General features: G+C 44.0%; 1 protein-coding gene across 2 annotated transcripts in view; it reads right to left on the bottom strand.

Annotated features, from left to right (window-relative positions):
- Positions 1-21,213, bottom strand: part of MEIS2 (Meis homeobox 2) — a 223,158-nt gene that overhangs the window by 3,822 nt on the left and 198,123 nt on the right. For both annotated transcript variants that reach the window (XM_068162917.1, XM_068162916.1), the window contains exons 10-11: positions 1,893-1,951; positions 397-507 (exon numbers count right to left, since the gene is read on the bottom strand). In XM_068162917.1, coding sequence (XP_068019018.1) covers positions 397-507; positions 1,893-1,951 — 170 coding nt within the window. The remainder of the gene's footprint in view (positions 1-396; positions 508-1,892; positions 1,952-21,213) is intronic.

Here is a 21,213-nt window from a genome sequence, read left to right as displayed (position 1 = left end):
ACAAAAGCAAACCCAAAACAAAACAAAAGCAAACCCGAAACAATGAAAAAGGTTAAAAAAAAAAGAGAGAGCCTTGGTGTATGAACACCAGAGTTAAAAACCAAACCAAAAAGGCAAAAGAAAAATTGTGTAGGTTAAAAATAGCTGGAAAAAGTTTTTTCTTTCACATTTTTTTGTTCTGGGTTTTCATTTGTTTTGGTTTGGTTTATGTTTTGGTTTTTTTTTTCCCCTTCCCCTCCCGACCGTACCCCAGGTGCAAAAGAAACAAGCAAGGCAGGCAACAGGCAAAGAGGAGTCCTTACAATGAAGGGAGCTGTGACACGTGGGGTGGGTGAAGAGCAATGGGGGAGAGGAGCTAGCACAGCTGCAGTGCACAGGAGGACACAAAGGCTCTACCTGCAGGCCGGATTCCCATGTGCTGCTGACCATCCAATACAAAGCTTCCCATCGGCTGACCCTCTGGACTATATGCTGCTCCTTGGCTCACTGAAGGATCAAGAAGAAAACCTGATTGTAGTCAATCGTGGACACAGAGGAGAAAGAAGAGAAGACACACCAAACAATCAGCAATTGTTCCAGCTTCAGCACTGAAACGCTACATACAATATCTTGGCTGTCACTTTAAACCCAGCTTGCGCTTTTTATGAGCTGATTATGTTACCAGGACTATAGAATAAAAATGCTATAGGGGGGTCCAATAAACAAGTTTGTCAAGTCAGTTCACTTGCTTAGGGTCTGTTTCTTGACTTACCTTTAATGCAAACCAGCGGAAGCCTGTTGCAGCGCTATGTGTTTTTTTCTTAATGAAGTAAGCACCTATTCTGTTCCTCTCTAATTACATGGAGTTGTGAATCTGGCACCTGGGTACTGACCAGGGGGAACTTAATCAGCTATATAAAACCTCTCTCACCTACTCTGGAATGAGTAGGGAAATTCTGGATATGGCTTTTGCTATTTACAAACACACTTGGTACTTGGCTTTAATGTTCTGCCTGGTTAGTTGAGTTAGTGCTTTTCCCCCTTTTCTCACCTGTTAATGAAAAAGAAATTTAATGCTACACGGGAAGAGCTTCCCAAAGGATTAATAACCTTTTCAAAAACCTTTAAAGTGAAGCAGCAGGCGAAATCACCATCAAGTTAAAGCCCTTGTTAGTGACAACAGTCATCACCACATGGAGAACAGTTTTATCCCATAACCTCGTGGCAGGAAACCACAAGTCCCTTAGTATGCCGAGGAAACGCAAAGTGGAACGATTAACATGGCACCAGTTGTTGTGCAAAGAGTTGCACGTATTCTGAGTGCTTTGATGGGAACCTGGAAAAAGGCATTGTTGCAAAAATCATATGCTTTACTGGGAGCATATCTGGTGCATTCTCAAACAAAAGTAATAATCTTTTAATATTTTTTCTGGCAGCATGGTACCCACGTCGCATTGGTAGCATATTGTGAATAGTCAAAGCAAATGAATGGGATACAATGAGTTTTACAGCTCGCCTTCCAGAAGTGAAAGCAATGCATACACCAAGGAGTTGTGGGTAGCAAGAAAATGAGATTGTCCTGCTGATTGGATGCAGACAAGCAATGAGTAATTCAAGAGCTCACAGTCAAACAAACTGCTTGTGGCACTACTACTTGTACCCAATTACCAATTCAGGGAGAAAATAAAAAGCAGTTTCAGTAGAGTCAGGGTGGGAAATCTCCAATTAGCACCAATTAGTGAAGTTGCTTCCTACAGCGGAATTCTGGGGACATAAGAAAAAAAAAAAAAAGGAGTAATCTCCCAGAATGCCTGGTTGGAGCATTTATTTACCAGGTGATGGGACTCCTGAAGAATAACTTGATGAGGATTTGCGCCTGTGGGACTTGAATACAGATACTACTTGGAACTTGCCTGCTCGATTTGACTGGTCAATCATAGGCTGTACTATTCTTCTTCTGGCATTAATAAACCTGCAACAGAATACAAAGAATAGAAGTCCTTTCATCAGCTTGCTTCTGTGTTTTGGGAACACCTCTGCTTTAAAACTGACAGGATTTCAGCGTGGTGTGGCAACGTGTTTTGCTTTGCCTTGCCTTTTTTCTTCTTCTTTTTTTTTTTTTTTTTTAACAGATCATAATTTCTCTTTAAAACATCTTCCTCTAAGTGCTCAGAAACTGTAACCAGTTACACGCTTATCTCACCAGCCAGATTAAAGCTGGATTTGCCAGAAGGCTTTGAACAAGTAAATGTGACCCAAAACTTGTGTTAAAAGACAATTGTTTCTTTAACTTCTTGGAGTGGCTCAGTATCTGGTTAAAGTTCACAGGCTGGGAGACTTTTTTTTTTTCCCCTCCCCCTTTTTTTTTTTCCCTTTTCTTTCTTTCTTTTTTTTTTCCCCCCCTCTTTTCCATCCTAGGGAATCCAGCTACCCTTGCAGCTGGCCATAAATGAGGACCAGGCTTCGCCACTCGGTGCTTTCACAAGGTATCGTTAGGTCAGCAAAGCCATCAATTAGGCTGTCTGAAGTTTTATCACCAGCGCAGCAGCAATAAGTGCCGGCCCAGAAAGACTTCTGCTCTTCTGCAACTCCCGCGGTTGGCGCCTGTGAAGGCGGAGGTCGTTTGGAGGTCAGTGCCAGCTGGGGGCCGAGCGGGGACACCCCGCGCAAGGCCACCGCCTGCCCGAAACTTAGGCACCTTTCAACTCCTTAGAAACCCCCAGTCGCAGGTACATGTGGTTAATATTAGGCCCAAAATAACCTTTTTTTTTTTCCTTCCCTCTCTTTTTTTGCTGTTTGTTTTAATCTCCAAGCGGGGCCGGTTGCCGAGGCTTTTGAGCGCTGGTGAAGGCAGTTAGTTGGCTTGCGGAGCCTGGATTTCATTTCGCTGGTAATCCAGAAATAAGTGCTTGCCTATTTCTTATTAGCTTAATGCGCAGCCAGCCACATCGGCACAAGCTAAGCCAAATTAATTTCCCTAAAATAATTAAAAAAAAAACCCACCAAAAACCCACACATAAAAACTTGCCCATTGGCAGGATTTCTTTCCAACCAGGGCCATTTTCTATCATTCAGGAGCCACGCTTGTTTTTGTGTGTGTCGTGTCCGTGTCCCCCTCCCACCCCCGCTTTGTGTTTGAGAACACTTCGGAGCCTTTGCGCAGGTTTTGTGTGCTGTTTCACAGCTCAGGCTTTCGGCTGGTGGTGACCCTTTAGGAGTGCTAATGAAGTCGAATACTAGTGTTTAATCCTCTTCAGAAATACTAACATGCCCATCATCCAAAACAGCCTCCAATAATTGCCATTGGGCCCGATCCAACGCCTAGCTGAAGTCTTTCAGTCAGTTAACTGAAGACTAAGTTCATCTGCTCATTTAGTAAATTGCTAGCCTTTATATAGCATCAACTCTGCAAGGCCTTTTGTCCTGCTTCCTTCCCTCCACCCCCCAGTTAAATTCCTCTGCAGATAATGAAAGACGGTGGCACACCTTCGATTGCACCTCCTGTAATCACAGTCGTGGAAATTTCATTAGACAGATGCATAAATGCTACAAGTAACACTAAAGGGCTCTTTTGCATCACTTCTGTTTACATCCGAAAGACATTCTTTATTCTTTAGGAAAAGTATAATTCAGCTGTCAGAAATGTCATCCTGCCTCGGAATTAGTCATGGCTTCAGGTATTAAAATAAAAACTCAAACACAGTTGATGTTCTTGTTTATTCCCTTCTGATTGCGGCAGGGCGAAGGCATCTCCCAGCCCTGGTTTCCAGGAATGTTTCCGTCCTCAAAGACAAAGGTCCCCGATAGGACTTAATTTGCTGAGCTGCTTTCCAGTACCGTTACCACGCTGACCAAATGGAGCCTGACCTGAACCTCCTCCATCCAGCGTGCCTTTTATCAGCTAAAGTTAAGGCCAATAGAGATTAACAGGAAAGCCCGATAAGACTGTTTTCTCTTCTCCTATGAGCTTCTAATGGTGTATACAGATGGCAAGGTTTTAAAGAATGGAATGGGCGCTTGTTTAGGCCTGTAAAAAATCACAGACAACAGAAAAGCTCCCCCCCCCTTCCCCAACTTTCCGTCTTACTAACCCCTTTTCTTCAATCAGGTCACTCTTTGGGGAAACCAAATTGCTTTTTTGGTTTTTATTTAAACTCCAACCACTTTTATTATTTACATCTGGTGGTCCCCTTATTTATGTCCCTCTCCACTTCCCTGCACACACGCCCTGGCTCGCAGGGCTGCGAAGCATTATGGGTCTTGGCTCTCAGCGGGAGAACTCGACACTGTCTTCAAACAAATAATTAAGGGGAAGGTTAAAGGTTCACCTAGAGGTCATATCTTTGGATACTCCTCAGAAAGTTTACATTAGTAAGAAATGGATGCCCTCTGAAGTGTTCCTTCAATGGGCTCGCACAACAAGGCAGAGCATTAAGAAAAGTCGGAGGCCTGAAGGGTTTCAGGTGACAACTGCTTTACCTCCATGAGCAGCAGATTGGGATACTCCACTCCAGCCTTACACCTTGGACAGCCACCACAGAATAAGCCTTTTGGGATGGGTGCTGAAAACCCAACCTGGCCCAGCCATTCAGTCCCAAAAGAGCTTAGCCTCATTGTATTCCTTGGATGTGAGTGAAGTTAGCCCTTCACTGTGAACTCTGTGCAGAGGAAATTCGCTACTCATTTCAGAAACAAGAGTTAAAGCTCTACTAGTGAGTCCCCCAATTTTTTGTTTCCCTACAGAAAAAAAATAGGGATAAAAGTGATCTCATCTGTCCAGCAAAACTTGCAAAAAGTAGCACTTGGGTTTATCTTCCAATTTCATTATTTTTCCATTTTTCTGTTGCACATGTACATAACTGCAGGTGCCAATGACATCCTCTAGACCAACAATACTTTCTCTGAAGATACACTGTCATACACTTAGAAAGATATAGGAATTTTTAGGCACCCAGAGCACTTTGATATTCCATTGCTATGGCTCCTCTGAAAACTCCTGTCTATGGATGACATGGGCTGTACCAATGGGTATGTCTGAAAAACTACACGTGAAATTACTTATGTTCACCACACTGCAGGTGCCAAACAGACCTACATTTCAGCTGAAGCTAAAAATCTGATCCCAGTTCCATTACTAGGAGCTACATCACATAATGCATCTGCACAATTGGTAGACAAGGGCACAGAATGGAGTGTTTGTGGATTATTATTTATTCTTTATACTGCCCCATAAATATGCACAGTGCATAATAGAGACATAGAAACCATAGTCCCTGGCCCAGCCTTTACATTATTTTTTTTTGAGGGCTTTTTTTTTTGGTTTGTTTTCCTCTCTCTCTCTCTCTCTCTCTCTCTCTCTCTTTTTTAATCCCTCAGGGAGCCATCTCCAGGGCCAAAGTAAAGCAATATACAGCCTTTTGCACAGCACTTCAGTTCGTGTGTTGCAGAAACACCATGATGTTATTTTGGCACAAATGTCTTCAAAAAGGCATTAAGAGACAGGTAGAAAAAGAGAACACCAGCACCACTATTCCCAACGTTACTGGGAACCCTATAAAGGAAGAATTCACAGCCCTGCTCCTGAAACTAATTGCCTGCCTTGCTCATAGCCTTCACCCAGAGGCCGAAGACTGAATGGCCTGAAAAGACGTGCAAAATCTATCAGCAAAACATGGACTCCTTTGTTACTCTTCTGCTCACAGTAATCCCTATCATTTGGATGATAGCAGCAGTTAGAGGACCCAGTGAAGTTCAGCCTCACTCTATCCCATACTGCACAAGCACACCGTCCAAGAGAACTCAGGATCTGAACAGATTTCCAGGCAAAGCCTGAGGGAGAGCAGAGACGCTTTCTCCCTCGGAACAGAGACAGAAGGAGATTAAGTGACAAGGCCAAAGTCATACAAGAGATCTTTGGCAGAGCCACACACCCAACATAGATTTCCCCAGTCCTCTCTCAGCGCTCCTACAATCTGCTATCCATATGCTATCTTTCCTTTGTTCCCCAGCTTAGCAGTCAGGCACACTGGCAGGGGACTGCGCAGAGAGCTCACATTGCCACTGTTTGTGCCTTACCTGCTGTGTAGATAAAGAGGGGTCATCAGCCTCCAGGGCTGTGAGGCAATACCTTCACAAACTTTACATTCATATGGCGCTGGGTCCTCATTCCAGCATGATAAATGAGGTGTGCAGCGTTGAGAAATACATGTCACTGCCATACTACGTTTAATGAAAATCTTACTTCCAGCATTTTGCAAATGACAGACTACTGACCTCGCGTTACTCAAACAATATCCATCTGAATTGAAAGAAAGGGTTCCTGCATCTTGTCTTTTCCTTTAATTGCCACCTAAAAGCAGGCTCTAGCCAGAGCCTGTCTTTCTTACACAAGTAGTTCTGGTAACTTTTGTGGGACCGTTTCCGAAAGCACGGCGAACAAGGTTTGGCTCAAAATGCACAACAGCATGGACTTCCAAACGAGCACATTTCACTTCTCTCTGCTTCCAGCAAAACCCAGCAGAGCAGTAAAGGTATACTAGTGAATGTGCAATGTAGTCTAGGTGATTTGGTAGTCCTAGTCCTAATTGGTTCCTACCCTATCCACGTTAATTAGCATGACAATATAATCTAAATATATGCATTTAATTGCATCTCTTCACATAGAGCCCTTTGGTTTCTTTGTCCAAAATAAACATGTATTCTGTATTTTATAGGAAGTCCTGTAATTAATCTTCTTCCTATATTTTAGCATACTTTATCTCAACTCGTATCAAGCAGCACTACATTTACATCATCCATTTTATTTTTAGAATAAATAGTGTTCAGATAAAATTGCAGAGAGAGATTCCGGCAAAGCGTAGAAGAGAATGAACAGCAAAAAGGGATCTCTTAGTCTGCTTGCTCCAGTCTGGCATGAACCAAAAAGAACATTACTGTTATTTCCACTGTCTTTTACAGATATATTCTACATGTGTTTTAAAACACTGTGACTATTCCACAAGTGAAGCTGAGTAAGATTAGTCCTTGAAACGAACTGGTAGTGGCTTCGCTGGTTGGTAATCAGAACTAGAAACAGCTCCAGCTTTACTCTATGGCTATCATGGAAAATTCACTTCAAGTATGTAGGGGCCCAACAGGCCTTGTTTCAGGAGGGTAGAGTGCATGAAAGCTTAAGAAAATGCCATTCATCCCCAACTTGGGGTCTGAACTCTGAGGAGGGTATTTAACTCCACCCACATTATACGGTCCAGTATCTTATGTGAGATGAACTGGTGCAAAACTGGGCCAGCCCACCACAGCAGAATAGATTGCTCCTTCTGAGAAACTGAGGAACAACATGCAGCCACCAGATACAACTCCAAACTTTTCAGTATCAGTCTCCAATCTGCATTTCCACTTAAAATATCGATCCCAGAAAAACGAGGTGTTAAAGTACTGCATTTATTTAACAAACTTGCCAGTACATAAATGGGTTTATGTGAAAAACAGATACGTGAACAAATTTGTGAGAGGAATTCACAACCAGTTCTCTGAAAGGCTTAATGACAAGGAAAGTTTGGACTCAGGTTTGATGTTAGCACAAGCAGACACTTCTGCCCTTTCACTTGAAAAGGAGATACTGAATGAATGTTGTCACAGGCTTAGTCATAGAAATAATAACAATAAAAGTAACAACAAGGAAATCAATAAAGCAGGGTTACAATCCTTTATTTTCTGTTATCTGGACATCAAGTCTAATTATCAAAATGTTTAGGCACCCAGGGGAACTTTTTAAGTGAAATTGTTCAAGAGCCTCCCAAATCTAGATGAGAAGCTTGGCTCTTATTAAACCTAGCTAAATAGGGGCTGAGCCTGAGGAATAAATGGGGTTTTAAGCACCTGCTTCAATGTTTTACTGAGTCAGAGACTAAGAATGCATTCTAAATAATAATCCAAATGCTTTCACCTCGGATGGGAAAATAAAACTTTGCCTAAATGATATTTCAGTATTTGGACTACGAACATGTCAGTGTTTAGCTCAAGAGTGTATATACTACACTGATCCCTTGTTGCCCAAGCATGCCCTAATTTGGAAGGGAAAAATAACCAATGGAATATTAGATCTAAGTGACAAAAAGAGGAATGTTTTCATAAGTAACCTAGAAAATCACTCCTTTCTTAAGCTGAAAGAATCATTTCAGAAGTCTTGAGCCGATCAGAGCAGTCTGAAAGAACGCACCAGAAAAGACTAATCTGCAGAAACACTTTCATCAGTGTACACTCCACACCCCCCATCTCCTTCACAGCAGTCTTTGCCTATCATCCAAACTTTTATCTGAGCAAGTAAAATCTAGTTATCGTAGTTTATTTAACTTCTCTCTCCAGTATGCATTCTAAAATGACAGAATTAGGTTCAGGCTTCCTTCTGTACACGTGTGTACAAAAGTAGTTGAAAAAGTCTTTGTTTATGCTTCACTGAATCTGTGCCACACCTGGTTACCAACCCTTATTTGTAGCATTCCTTTATAGAAAATTAAAAAAGCTGAGTTAGTCACCTGGAAATGAGCCATCTCAATAAGGCTTCCCTAAGTCATGAATACTGAGGAATGGAGTCACTTACACTATTGGTTTGGAGAGGAAGAGGGAGGGACAGGCAGGTTTGTTCTCTGACAAAACTTCACATAGTTTTAGACAGCCTTGTTAGACAAGGGGGAGGGGGTTATGGGCTGTTTAAAATTACTTTCTTTAGCTAATTTAGACATCTCACATCTGTCAAAGGTGTGATTCAGAGAACCTAAGTCAGCATCCTTGTTTGGTGGGGAGAAGGCTCCAGAAGATGACAGAAAGCAACTGAACTGGGCGCCTGAGGCTGCCTGAGCCTGGCACTAACTGGCCCCAAGACCTCTGCTGCATCTTGTATGTTTATATTGGAGCTCCTAAAAATACGTTCTGCCTCTCAGGGGTGCCAGTTGTTGGAAATACTGAATTTGCCCATCCCGTAGCTGTCCTAACAGTAAGACATTTAAACAAGCACTCTGCTCGGTGTTTACTTTGTAAGCTTTTCAGTCATGGCGCCACAGTTTCAAACTACCCTTCTCAGCCACAAAAATCTAGAAACTTGCTGGAAAATATTATCGTGCAACCATCGTCTCCCGGAGCTGGGACCTTGAGCTAACATGAAATAACTTGAGCCTTGAGATAAAATCAGGAGAATTGGCATGACGGGCATTTATTCAACTCGGAGAAAATCCATCTCGTTAAACGTGGAACTCTCTCTCGGTTACCTCGTGGGAATGTGGGGCAAAACTTTGGCTCAGCCAAGGATGGACCTGGTGGCCATGGTCATGGGGAGCAGCTGCACTGCAGCACAAACCCTGGGGAGCCACCCTGCCTGTGCTCCTGCGGCCGGGGCTTGTGCACAGGACCCTTTCTCTACAACCAAGGAAGCCCTCTGGGAAGCCTCAGCTGCAGCTGGGGCTCCCCAAGCACATGGAGGTCCCATGGCCACCCTGGCACCTCTGCCAGCCTGCGCCTTGCTGCTTCCATCGTCCTCGCCAGCAGCCCAGGGCCGTGAGAAAGTCAAAGCCAGCCTAGGCTTGGGGTCGGTACTCGGTGAGGCTGGCGAGAGAAGAGCTGCCACTCCCTGCTGCAAAGCTGGGCTCGCCCAGCGTTTCAGGCTCGGGTGGCCCCAGGTGAGGCCTCCCGCTGTGCAGCTGGGCGCCATCAGGTGGGGCCAGAGCGCCGCCGGCGGGCCGGGGGCAGTGCCACGGCCGCGCTCTGGGGTTCCTGGGTGCAAACGCAGGCGCTGGGCAGCCAGCGGCCGCGCAACCCCCGCTACGGGCGAGGGCGGGCGGGAGCTACCTGTGCACCTACGCGTGGGGAGGTGGTGAGGAGCTCCCACCGCACCCACCATGGGGTGGGCTCTCGGGAAACCTCAGCTTCAGGGGGAAAGCATCGCCCTTTATCGCATAATGTTAGGGGCTGGAAGGGACCTCGAGAGATCATCCAGTGCAACCCCCCTGCCAGGGCAGGAGCACCTAGAGCAGATCACACAGGAACACATCCAGGAGGGTCTTGAATACCTCCAGAAAGGGAGACTCCACAATCTGCCCTGGGCAGCCTGCTCCAGGGCTCTGTCACCCTCACTGGGAAATAATTCTTCCTCCTTATGCTCCCTGGGCTTCTGGCGGGCAGCAAGCGCCTTTCAGTGCCCGGCACTTGGCACCTGAAGCCACGTAACACGCACTGGCCATAGCTGTTACGCTCTTGCATGAGTGCCATCAGACTATTCATACTTGGTTATTTATCATGCCCTGTAAAAATGATACTTTTAAAGATAGTTGAAAGGAAGGGAGGAGACAAACGGGCATTACTTCCTTAGCTATTCATATCTTAACAGATAAAATGCAAAGTCAATAGATAGAGGCTGTAGTACACAACCTCATCCTGTGCTTGATTTATTGCAGATGAGAATCAACTAGAAGCTGAATCACTTTGAAATTTTTACTACTGGCATTAAAATTCCAGGTTTGTATACATACGTCTCGCAGAGATGCTAAACGCAACTTTAGCTAATCTGGCATGCGCTTTGATTTGCTGGCACTTAGACATCCACGTTAAAGGTAGATAACAGATCTCCTATAAAATCTTAACTAACTCATGCATTTAAAGATGTGTGCATTTATCATCTTAAACTCATAGGAAAAGATTTTCAAAACTAATGAGGGTCTGGCAGCCTTGAAAACACAATCAGCCTGTCTGGTTTCTTACCGGGGAGCTGAGAGGCTTCAGTTCAGGTAACTTTGTATACTAGAATAAACTAGAATAAACCAAACCAGGTTGGAAGAGACCTTCAAGATCATCGTGTCCAACCCATCAACCAATCCAACCCACCCAAACAGCTAACCCATGGCACCAAGCACCCCAGCAAGTCTCCTTCTGAACACCTTCAATGACGGCGACTCCACCACCTCCCCGGGCAACCCATTCCATAGTGCAATCACTCTTTCTGTGTAGAACTTCTTCCTAACATCCAACCTGAACCTCCCCTGGCGCAGCCTGAGACTGTGTCCTCTTGTTCTGGTGCTGGCTGCCTGGGAGAAGAGACCATCATCCGCCTGTCTACAACCTCCCTTCAGGTAGTTGTAGAGAGTGATAAGGTCACCCCTGAGTCTCCTCTTCTCCAGGCTGAGCAACCCCAGCTCCCTCAGCCTCTCCTCGTAGGGCTTGTGTTCCAAACCCCTCACCAACTTTGTTGCTCTTCTCTGGACTTCTTTCTTTTTGGAGATAACTTTTTCTAAAGGTAACTTTTTATTTTAAAGGTAAGTGTAGTTTTAGAATAGTAGTTTTAGAGTAGTATCACCTTGAAGTATCTTGCACAGCTTTTTGACGGTTTCTAGTTAAAAAAAAATAATATTAAAATAGTAAAAATAGCCACTTCTAAGCTGGCCTGAACAGGACAGTTGTCAACAATTTTTAACATCTGTTTAACTTCCCTGATCAAATTAGATGAAGGAATTAATTTTCCTTCTTACTTTTCAGTGGAAACTACCTAAGCAGCAGCTTGCCAAAAATGCATAAAGGTGTTCAGCAATTATGTACTGGGTATGTCTGAAGAGATCAAGGTGCGCTCACATGTCCCGTGCTATGGATATCTCTGATTAGCTTGTCATCTACTCTGAAGAAGATGTAGCCCAACTCTCCTATACTGTGTAACAGGCCAGCTGTTAGCTGTCTGTCAAGCACCTAAAGTGGACAAGTAGTCCAGGAGCAAAAATGTCACTCCTTTGATCTGGCAAGGAGCAGCTGCTGATTTATAGAGTAGGACTTTGTTCTTCCGTTCTATTTTACTTTCTTTCCTAAGGCAGAACCACAAAATCCAGCAGAAAAAAAAAAAAAAATTGCCGTTCTCTGCAACATCAACAAGCTCTGACAACTGCAACAGGGTTTTTCTTGGCCCTAACAAAGCTCTCAGGCATCTCCTTTGACGCTCACCCTTTTTTTCCCCCCCCTTCTCTTTCTTCCCCCCCCCACCCCCCTCCCCCTCTTCTTCTTTTTGCAATGCGGTAGTTATTGTTTAATTCAGCTTCTGTAAATGGAATGGACTGTGGCCAGCAAGCCTGGGGCATAAACACACCTGTATGAAAGAAGCCTTATTGTAGCAACCATCTACAACCAACCTGCACATGCACTACTAGTTCTGGAGTTCAGAAGGAATGTTCCATTTTCCCTGACAGTAAATTTTTGCCTTGAGTTAACAATATTTTTTAAAGCATTTTTAATCTATTTATATATATATATATTTTGGGTACCCACTGTCCTGTCTTGGCCAGGAAGCATGTGCACTTTTTCATTGTCATTAAAATGTGAAGGAAAACAAATATGTATTTTTCTAGCTGTCAACCAGCAGACCTCAGGAAACTGGATGCAAAGAGCCTGCTTTGAAAGGAAATAAAACCAACCCAAACCCACAGCCAAAATATATGTCTAGAAAGACACTGTTAAAAGTTTCAGAACTACTGATCCTAAAGATGCCTGCTCAGTTTCAGAGACAAGTGATGCAGTCACAGCCAGCTCGAGCTTATGTCCTCAGAGATTCTCCTCAAAAGAAGCCTTTTGCAAAACAAGTACTCAGTAAAAAAAGAGCTTTTGGTGGAACTAACGAGACCCCAGCACTGCCAGCACAGGCTCAATGCTCCCTTTGGTTCCCTTAGACTCAGAGGGTGCTGAGTGAATTCTGTGAGGTGATCAGTCACTGTGTGGGCTGTCAAACTCCTACCTCACCCTTTAGGAATACTGGGGGAGCTTTCCTTTATTTCCTTTCCGATCCATTTTCAAGTTTATTAGCTGAACCCCCAGACCCCCAGACCACAAGAGAAGGCTGCAATATCCTGCTGCTGAGCAGGAAAGTGTGTCTCGTGTGTTTACGAATGTATTTGACCCCAGTGTGTGTCTACACACATGCTGTGTTCACACTTCTGTAGACTGTAACTTTAAAAACCAGATAAAAAGGATTAAAAACCCCCAAACAATCACAAAAAAACCCCAAAACCCCAACAAAAAGATGAGAAGAGGTGAGGGGTGGTGGGGGCAACATCACGACTGCAAGATCTTTTGCATATATGCTGGCTTGTGGAAATAAATAAGAACTATTACAGCCAGGGCCCTAAGGGAGGCAGGGAAATGATGATGTACAGGATAGTATAAAATGATATATTAAAAACTGTGCTGTCAGTGGAACAATAGAATATTAAGTAAAAGTCCATAATAATTGGCAGATATTTAGCTGTAGACATCTTTCTCTGGTTGGTGGGTACTAAAGTATACGTGAGAGGAAAGAGAACTAGTTAGGCAATTAGAAGTAATGGGCATAAATAATACACTGTGTATAAATACATCCCCTTCCTTCTCCCATGTTATAGCTCCTGCCCAGATACACCTAATCACCTCTCAGCAAGTCAGACCTGTGTGCTGCCTTCCCTTGTGTTTTGCTCTTTGCACTGTCTGCTTACTGGAGATTCTGCTCTCTGTAGCTGCAGAATCTTGTTCATTTTTCCCCCTTTTAATTATTCCAATAGTGTTGGCAAGACTTCATTAAACCAGGGGGTCCAATGGCTTAGGTGTGTCAACAGCACAGACACCCTCAGACTGCAGCCACGTTACAGAACAGGTGCTGCACAAGGACTGAAGGTATCAGCAGTGCAAGTGTGGGCCAGCTGCATTATTGAAGTGTGCTAAGATGGAAAGTTACTGACACAGATCTTCTCAGCATCATACTGGTGAAACTTTTCCTCTGTCTCATCTCATTTTGTGTTCTCTGCATCCCACAGGAATCAAGAGAAAATGTTCTAAGAACATTTGTCAGAGTTTGGTGGTATATGAATGTGTTTCCTGTACCCTTGTGCCTTAGCTACTACTGTAAAACCATCTGGTTTGGAGTCATGGACTGGGAAAAACACAAAGCCTTCACAGAGCTGTTTTCTCCACCTATCACTTCATATCCCAGTCTCCCCTGCTTTCTGGTCAGTGCTTCATCTCCCCCAGGGCTCAGCTCTTGCTACTCAGACTACCTTGCTGTCTCACCAGAGATAATTGCAAAGTACAGCTGGCAAGTCAGTGATAAAGCTTCCTGGTGCTCTGCAGGGGTCCTACACGGCCAGATATGTGATGATTGAGAACATAGATGTGAGTGTTACACCATCCCTTTGCCCTCTGCTGTTTTCATTCCGAACCAGCTAAGAACTGAAGCTGGGAAGGTTTGTGCTTTCTGAAGCACTTGAAAAGTTGGATTCCCTGATTTCAGTACCCAGCTGGCTTATGGGCAGAGCAGAGCTTTGGAGTAGCCTGTGCTCAAGTGCACCACGTGTCAGTTGTTTGCTTTCCCAGCTAAAAAGAAGACTATTAATGGTGGTTCCCCTCCTCCCCCCCCTTAAATTATGGCTAGCTGGAGACGTCTCTCTAAATGTAGTCACTGACACTTAAAATATCTGATGTGAAAATTAAATCACACCACAAAAAAGAAACTTGAAACTGGGCACATATTTCTTCAGTGAGAAGTGGCCAGTCCTGTAATGTGTTCCACTGCCCCAGGTTTTGCATACAATTGAGATATCTGTTATGAAATGAGACCCAATCTCTGTAGCCTATCTAATATTTATCTTTATTTATGAGAGGAGTTTGGAAACTCTGTGTGTGATCTTACATAATTTTAATAACTGGTTGCTGATGGATCTCAGTATTAACTCTGACTGTTCTGACTGGTAGGATGTTGAGGCTTAATTTTCAGGAGAATGTCACTAATTGTTCCTGCACTGCGTAGGGATGAAGGCATCTAAGAATATGTGTATAAACCTGCATTTGAGCCCACAGAGCTGTTAATTGCAGGTCTGCATCCAACAATGCTGATCACTTCAGCCTGGTCTGGTACAGAACTCAAAAGTCACCAAGCCCTATTGCCAAAAGCATCACAGGCCCTGTAAAGTGAATTCTAACGCTCAGCGAAATTCTGAGTTAGGAGATTAGCAGAGGGATGTCGACACCAAGGAAATTCCTGTCTGTGGCTGGGTGTTCCTGGAGTCACCAGAAGGTGGATTTAGATACCTAACTACATTAAAAAAAAATAATAAAAATGAAAAAAATATAACAAAAAAGCACCCTCACTTCACCCAGCCATTGCCTAAATTACCCCGTTGATTTCTGCTCTTTGCCATCTCATCCCATCATCATCTTGTTGTGTGTCTCTCTGTCCTAACAGTGAGTTACTCGCTGATGTAACCATGCTCTGCCTCTGAGCTAGGGCAAAACACTTATGTCCAGTCAGGATTCTTATGGATGCTTTTAGTGAGAAAGACAACTTAGGACAGGTCTGTTCTCAGGACAGATCTGTTCTTATAACAACACAGATAAAGATCTCTTTTCCTTATAGCTGACACCATAATTAGTTGACTGTTTATCTGGCAAGAAAGAAATCAAGTTTTGCCTCCCTATCCTGGCTTGGTTTGGAACAATAACTTGAGCATAGGCCTGTCACATCCTAAAAGAGTATCTGAATCACCTAGGTATTCAGTACAGTGAACAAAGCCCTTTCAGTTCTCATTCTAAGGATGTTCCACACGAAGTAAGCAATTATACAGTCATAATTAACTGGCGCTTTCACACATCTGAAGTTCAAGCCCTAACCAAGAGTCTGTACAGTCAAGCCCTTGTTCTTATTTAATTTTGTTCTACTGACTAGTCATTACATACACAACAGAGCTGGCACGAAGGAGGGCAAGGAAGGCGTGATGGTGAAGAAGAGTAAAGATGGAGCTTTATGTTCAATAGAGAATTGATTGGGGAACGCAGCTCACTTGGAACGGCTAAGACATTGATTTAAATCAAGATGAAGAGAAGACCTGCAAACATATATCCTGTTTAACAAGTGAATTTTCTAGCCAGTGAGCCATTGAGGATAGCACTCCCCCTGCCCCATTTACCTCTTTTGTGTATGGCTGATGTATGACAAGAACGTTGGCTGAATTTGGCCCCTGGAGAGCTACACTGAGGCTCATTTTGTGTTGAAGGTTTTGTGTCACTCTCAAACACATTACAGTCTGTTTATCATCAAATATATATTTGTGTTCCTACTCCTCTGCCCTGGAAGTCCTTCCTATGTAAAATTACCACATACTGCTAGAGTTACACTTCCCAATTTCTCAGTTAAAAGCCATTCTAAGCAGGTTTGTGCATGCTTACCAATGGAAACAAATATATGCAGACCAAAAGCAGACAGCAAGTTCTCCATGGGTCAGCAATGTGCCCTTGTGTCCAAGAGGGCCAATGGCATCCTGGGGTGCATTAAGAAAAGTCTGTCCAGCAGGTCTAGGGAGGTTCTCCCCCACCTCTGCTCTGCCCTGCTGGGACCACACCTGGAACGCTGTCTCCAGTTCTGGTCACCCCAGTTCAAGAAAGTTCAATGGAGAGCTGTGTAGATAATGAAGGGACTACTACTTCTCTACTATGGAGAAAGACCTAGAGGCCTGAGGCTGTTTAGCCTGGAGAAGAAAAGACTCAGAGGGGATTTTATCAATGTCTGTAAATATCTGGGGGGTGGGATCAAGATGAAGGTGCCAGGCTCTTTGTGGTGGTGCCCGGTGACAGGACAAGGAACAACAGTTACCAGCTAGAACACAGGAGGCTCCACCTCAGTGTGAGAAGACACTTCCATATGGTGAGGGTGCTGAAGACTTGGAGCAGGCTGCCCGAAGAGGTTGTGGCGTGTCCTTCTATGGAGACTTTCAAAACCTGCCTGAATGCATTCCTGTGTGACCTGCTGGCAGGGGGGTTGGACTGAATGATCTCTGGAGGTCCCTTCCAACCCCTAACATTCTATGATTCTGTCAAAAGGTTTTAGTAATCTCAGGACTGGGCAGCATCTAAGGTTGACAGCGCTGGAAAATACAGCGATGATGAATGATAAAGACTAGCTTAAACTAAAGCTTGCAGGGTTTGCATTTAACACTGATAGGCAACTCAAATGATACACATAACAGATACAGATATACTTGTGAGGAGATAATTTGTGAAACATACTGCTCAGGGCTTTTATTGTGGCTTAATTGGTTTATAAGCCATTATACTAATAGTTTCATAAGATGCTCGAGCCAAGTTTAGAACATCTTTAACCAGCCTTGAAAAGAAACACAACATTTAAGGTCAACAGAACAAAGATGTAAAACCAGAAGAAGCCTACAGAGGAAAACACAGCCCAAAATCACAGGTAGCATCTGCAAGTGAAGTGGTTCAGCACTCTGCTTGTGTGCAGATGAGTTTAAAAATCACTCTGTTAAGAAATGAACTACAAATGGAACAAACCCAAGGTTTTCATTCTAACTCAGTGTCCAAACCGAAGAAAAGAGAGGGAGAGAAATCATTAGTTAAAAGAGAGAAAGTTATTCCTTGGTTTGCACTTTGAGTTGCTACTGCTACCTCTGGCATGTGTACATTCCTAGGAACAATGCACATTTTGAATTTGGTAGTGGCAACCCTGCAGCATTTAACTGTTTTGTAAATCAAATATGCCTCCCGGCCTGCAAGCCTGGCTCCCCCTAAAGCAGAGTAAAAGCACCAAATGCAGACACCCCTTCAGAGGAACTAGTAAAGGAGAATTAGTTTCCTTTTCCTTGTCTTGATGCCTGCCCAGCTGTAATAGTCAGGCTTTTCCAGTGTTGCTATATTATCATCCACAAAATTTTTAGCATCATCATAATCATAAAAGATATACTTTATATCTTTATAAATCACAGGAGGCTTAGCAGCCCCTAGTAATGCCACATCTGCTTTAATCCTAGTAAACTCTACCCTAAGACAGCATAGCCTGTGGTGCCTCACCTGAGTTCTCTGAGACATCTCAGGAAATGCATTACCTCTGCCAGTCAGTGAAATAAACACAAACAAAACAAATCTGGTGGTCAATAGCCAAAGGAAAATGCAGCTCTCCAAATGGGTTTTGACAGAAACCCCAGCTGAAAAATCCAGCTGTGTTTTATGTGTCCCTTAACCACCAATCAGTTCTGCTGAGAAGAGTGATCCAATTAGCTGCTTCATTTTGATGGCTGATAACATGTGCTCACAGACACAAAAAAAAAAGAGTATTTAAGGGACTGGTTTCCTTTGCTCCAAGAAATTTGAGTCTATAAAGCAAGAAATATAAACACATCACAATGTTAAATTCCACATCTTAATTTGAAATGCTTATGTCACAGCTCTAGCATAGCCAGCAGGGCCAGGGAGGTGATTCTCCCTCTCTGCTCCACTCTGCTGAGACCACACCTGGAGCACTGTGTCCAGTTCTGGAGCCCCTAGCACAGGAAGGATCTGGAGGTGCTGGAGTGTGCCCAAAGAATGGCCACAAGGATGATCAGAGGGCTGGAGTTGCTCTGATATGAGGACATAATGAGGGAGCTGGGACTGTTCAGTCTGGAGAAGAGAAGGCTTCAGGGAGACCTTATTGTGGCCTTCCAGTATCTGAAGGGGGTATAAGAAAGCTGGGGAGGGACTTTTGAGGGTGTCAGGGAGTGATAGGACTGGGGGGGATGGAACAAAACTAGAAGTGGGTAGACTCAGATTGGGTGTTAGGAAGAAGTTCTTCCCCATGAGGGTGGTGAGATCCTGGCACAGGTTGCCCAAGGAGGTGGTGGAAGCCTCATGACTGGAGGTTTTGAAGGCCAGGCTGGATGTGGCTCTGGGCAACCTGCTGTAGTGTGAGGTGTCCCTGGCCATGGCAGGGGGGTTGGAACTGGATGATCCTTGAGGTCTTTTCCAACCCTAACAATTCTATGATTCTGTGATTCCAAGTGTCTCATTGCTAGGACAAACATGATGCAAAGATGTGGAGCCAAGACAGGTGCCTACACTTCATTTTCAGGTGGACTAAATACAGGGGGGAAAAAAATGGCTAGGGAAAACTTCTGTGGGCATGTTTTGCATCTGGACTGCGAAAAAACCAACCCCCAAACATTTAATCCTTCTGCCAAATTTATTCTGAGTGCTACCCAGATCATGCTCTGGTTTTCCAGTGTAGCACAGCTCTATAATAACTGCTTGAGCATGCTGTACAGTATTAATCTTCCTCATGAACTTAGTCCCAAACCAGTTTCCATGGAGAGAAATTAAGAGGTATGTACAGGCAAAGGAGAAAATATACAGCTAGCCAATGACACAGAAAGGCTCTTAGATACAGAAAGGATCTTTCGATGAGAGCTGTGGTAGAGGGGAAGGATTTTTCAGCTGAGACTGCAGAACTGAGGGGAAGGGCAGAATTAGACAAAGAGAGGAGAGTAAGAAAAATAAGAAAATCAAAAGGAGGACATCGAAGTTGATGTAGCTTTTGACATTGTTTTAAAAAAGAGAGTTTTGAAATTGATCCAGAAAAGGGTGGTGGAGGGCTGCTGAAGCGCCTAAAGTGGGAGGTGATTTTGATGTGTGTGTGTGTGTGAGAAGGGAGGAGGATGGGCATTTGGCACATTAGTAGGGGAGATGAAGAACTGGGACTTAGAATCCTGAAAGAAGGGAACTACACCAGTCAAGGTGAGAAGAGATGAGGGCAGAGGCAAGAGAGACATACTGTTGAAACGGAGATAGGAAGAGAGGCAGACACTGAAGATGTGAGAGAAAGGGCGACACTAGGAAATTCCTGTGGATTTGGGGCAGAGGGAATAGACTTGTGAGGAGTCCTAGAGATGTATAGAGGAGTAAGACACAAGCTGTGGCTTGTTTCATCTCATCAGCAGTTTGAACTTTCATAGTCATTAGGATGAGACTGGCACAGGTTGCCCAGGGAGGTGGTGGAAGCCTCATCCCTGGAGGTTTCTAAGGCCAGGCTGGGTGTGGCTCTGAGCAACCTGCTGTAGTGTGAGGTGTCCCTGCCCGTGGCAGGGGGGTTGGAACTGGATGATCCTTGTGGTCTGTGACAGTTTCAGGCTGTGCCTTTAAAAAAAAGATAGCTGCCAATTTCCAAGCAAATCCGCAGCTGGGTATTAAACCATCAGAAGGTCCCTTCCAACCCTAACAATTCTGTGATTCTGTGAAGCCTTCTACAGTATTTTAGAATGAGAAGTTTGAGATGTGAGCTTTTTGAGTCTTGAGTTCTGTTTGGTTTGAATGGATTATGTATCCTTTAACATGTGAACAAGCTGCCCTGAGAATCACAGAATCATAGAATGGTTTGGGTTGGAAGGCGACCTCCAAGGGTTGTCTAGTCCAACCCCCCTGCAGTAAACTCAGAGCCTTGTCAATCCTGACTTTGAATAACTCCAAGGATTGGGCTTCAACTACCTCCCTGGGGATCAGTTCCAATCTTCTACCACTCTCATGGTTCCTAGCATCCAATCTGAATCTCCTCTTCTTTCATTTCAAACCATTGTCCCTCATCCTGTCACTGCAGGTCTTTGCAAACAGGTCTGCTCCAGCCTTCTTGTAGCCTCCTTCAGATACTGGCAGGCTGCTATTAGGTCTCCCTGCAGCCTTCTCTTCTCCAAGCTGAACAACCCCAGCTCCCTCAGCCTGTCCTCATAGCAGAGGTGTTCCAGCCCCATGATCATTTTCATCACAACTTCCCTCCATTGTGGAACAGAAGATGTTAATACAGTTCTAATACAGTTCTGCAGTGTTTAGGTTTTGGCTGGGTTTGGTTTGGTTTTGCTTGCTGCATTTGTGTTGTTTGGGGTTGGTTTGTTGGGGTTTTTTAAAGTGGCTTTAAACAGTTTGTGATTATTTGTAATCAGTAGCTTTCTCCATAACATAGTCCAAATATCCACGTCCTGAAATAGTATGCATCTGGGTGAGAGGGTAGCCACTACATCTCATGAGTTGTTAACCCTCACTGTTGTTTGTTGGGTGCTTAGGACTGCTTTAAACATTGCCTGCCTACCCTACAACTTTCCCAAAGACCCCAGGATGATTTTTCTGAGCAACAGTCATTCAGACTGACAGCACCCATTCATTTACTGGAGAGAAAAGGCAAAAGCATTAAAAAAGCCAGGGGAAAAAAAAAGCCCCAGCTGTTGGCCTTGCTGACTCCTGAAAGGACCACCAAGTGCATACAACCAAAGCCTACTTCAAACTACTATTTGCTACAAAGGGTTGGCAAAGTAATGTATCAAATCATGGGGTAAAGCTAAGAGAAGCCCCATTAATAGCTTTTTCTTTCTTTTAAATGAAAGTGAACAGAATCAGAATCTTTGAGCTTGGCCTACTTATTACAGAATCACAGAATCA

Source organism: Melanerpes formicivorus, unplaced genomic scaffold (assembly GCF_026170545.1).
Source record: "Melanerpes formicivorus ecotype bairdi unplaced genomic scaffold, bMelFor1.0.p_v2 SCAF_68, whole genome shotgun sequence".
In the NCBI taxonomy this organism is placed as follows: Eukaryota; Metazoa; Chordata; class Aves; order Piciformes; family Picidae; genus Melanerpes; species Melanerpes formicivorus.
The sequence above is the reverse complement of the archived record's forward strand: the minus strand, read 5'-3'. Positions and strand labels throughout refer to the sequence as shown.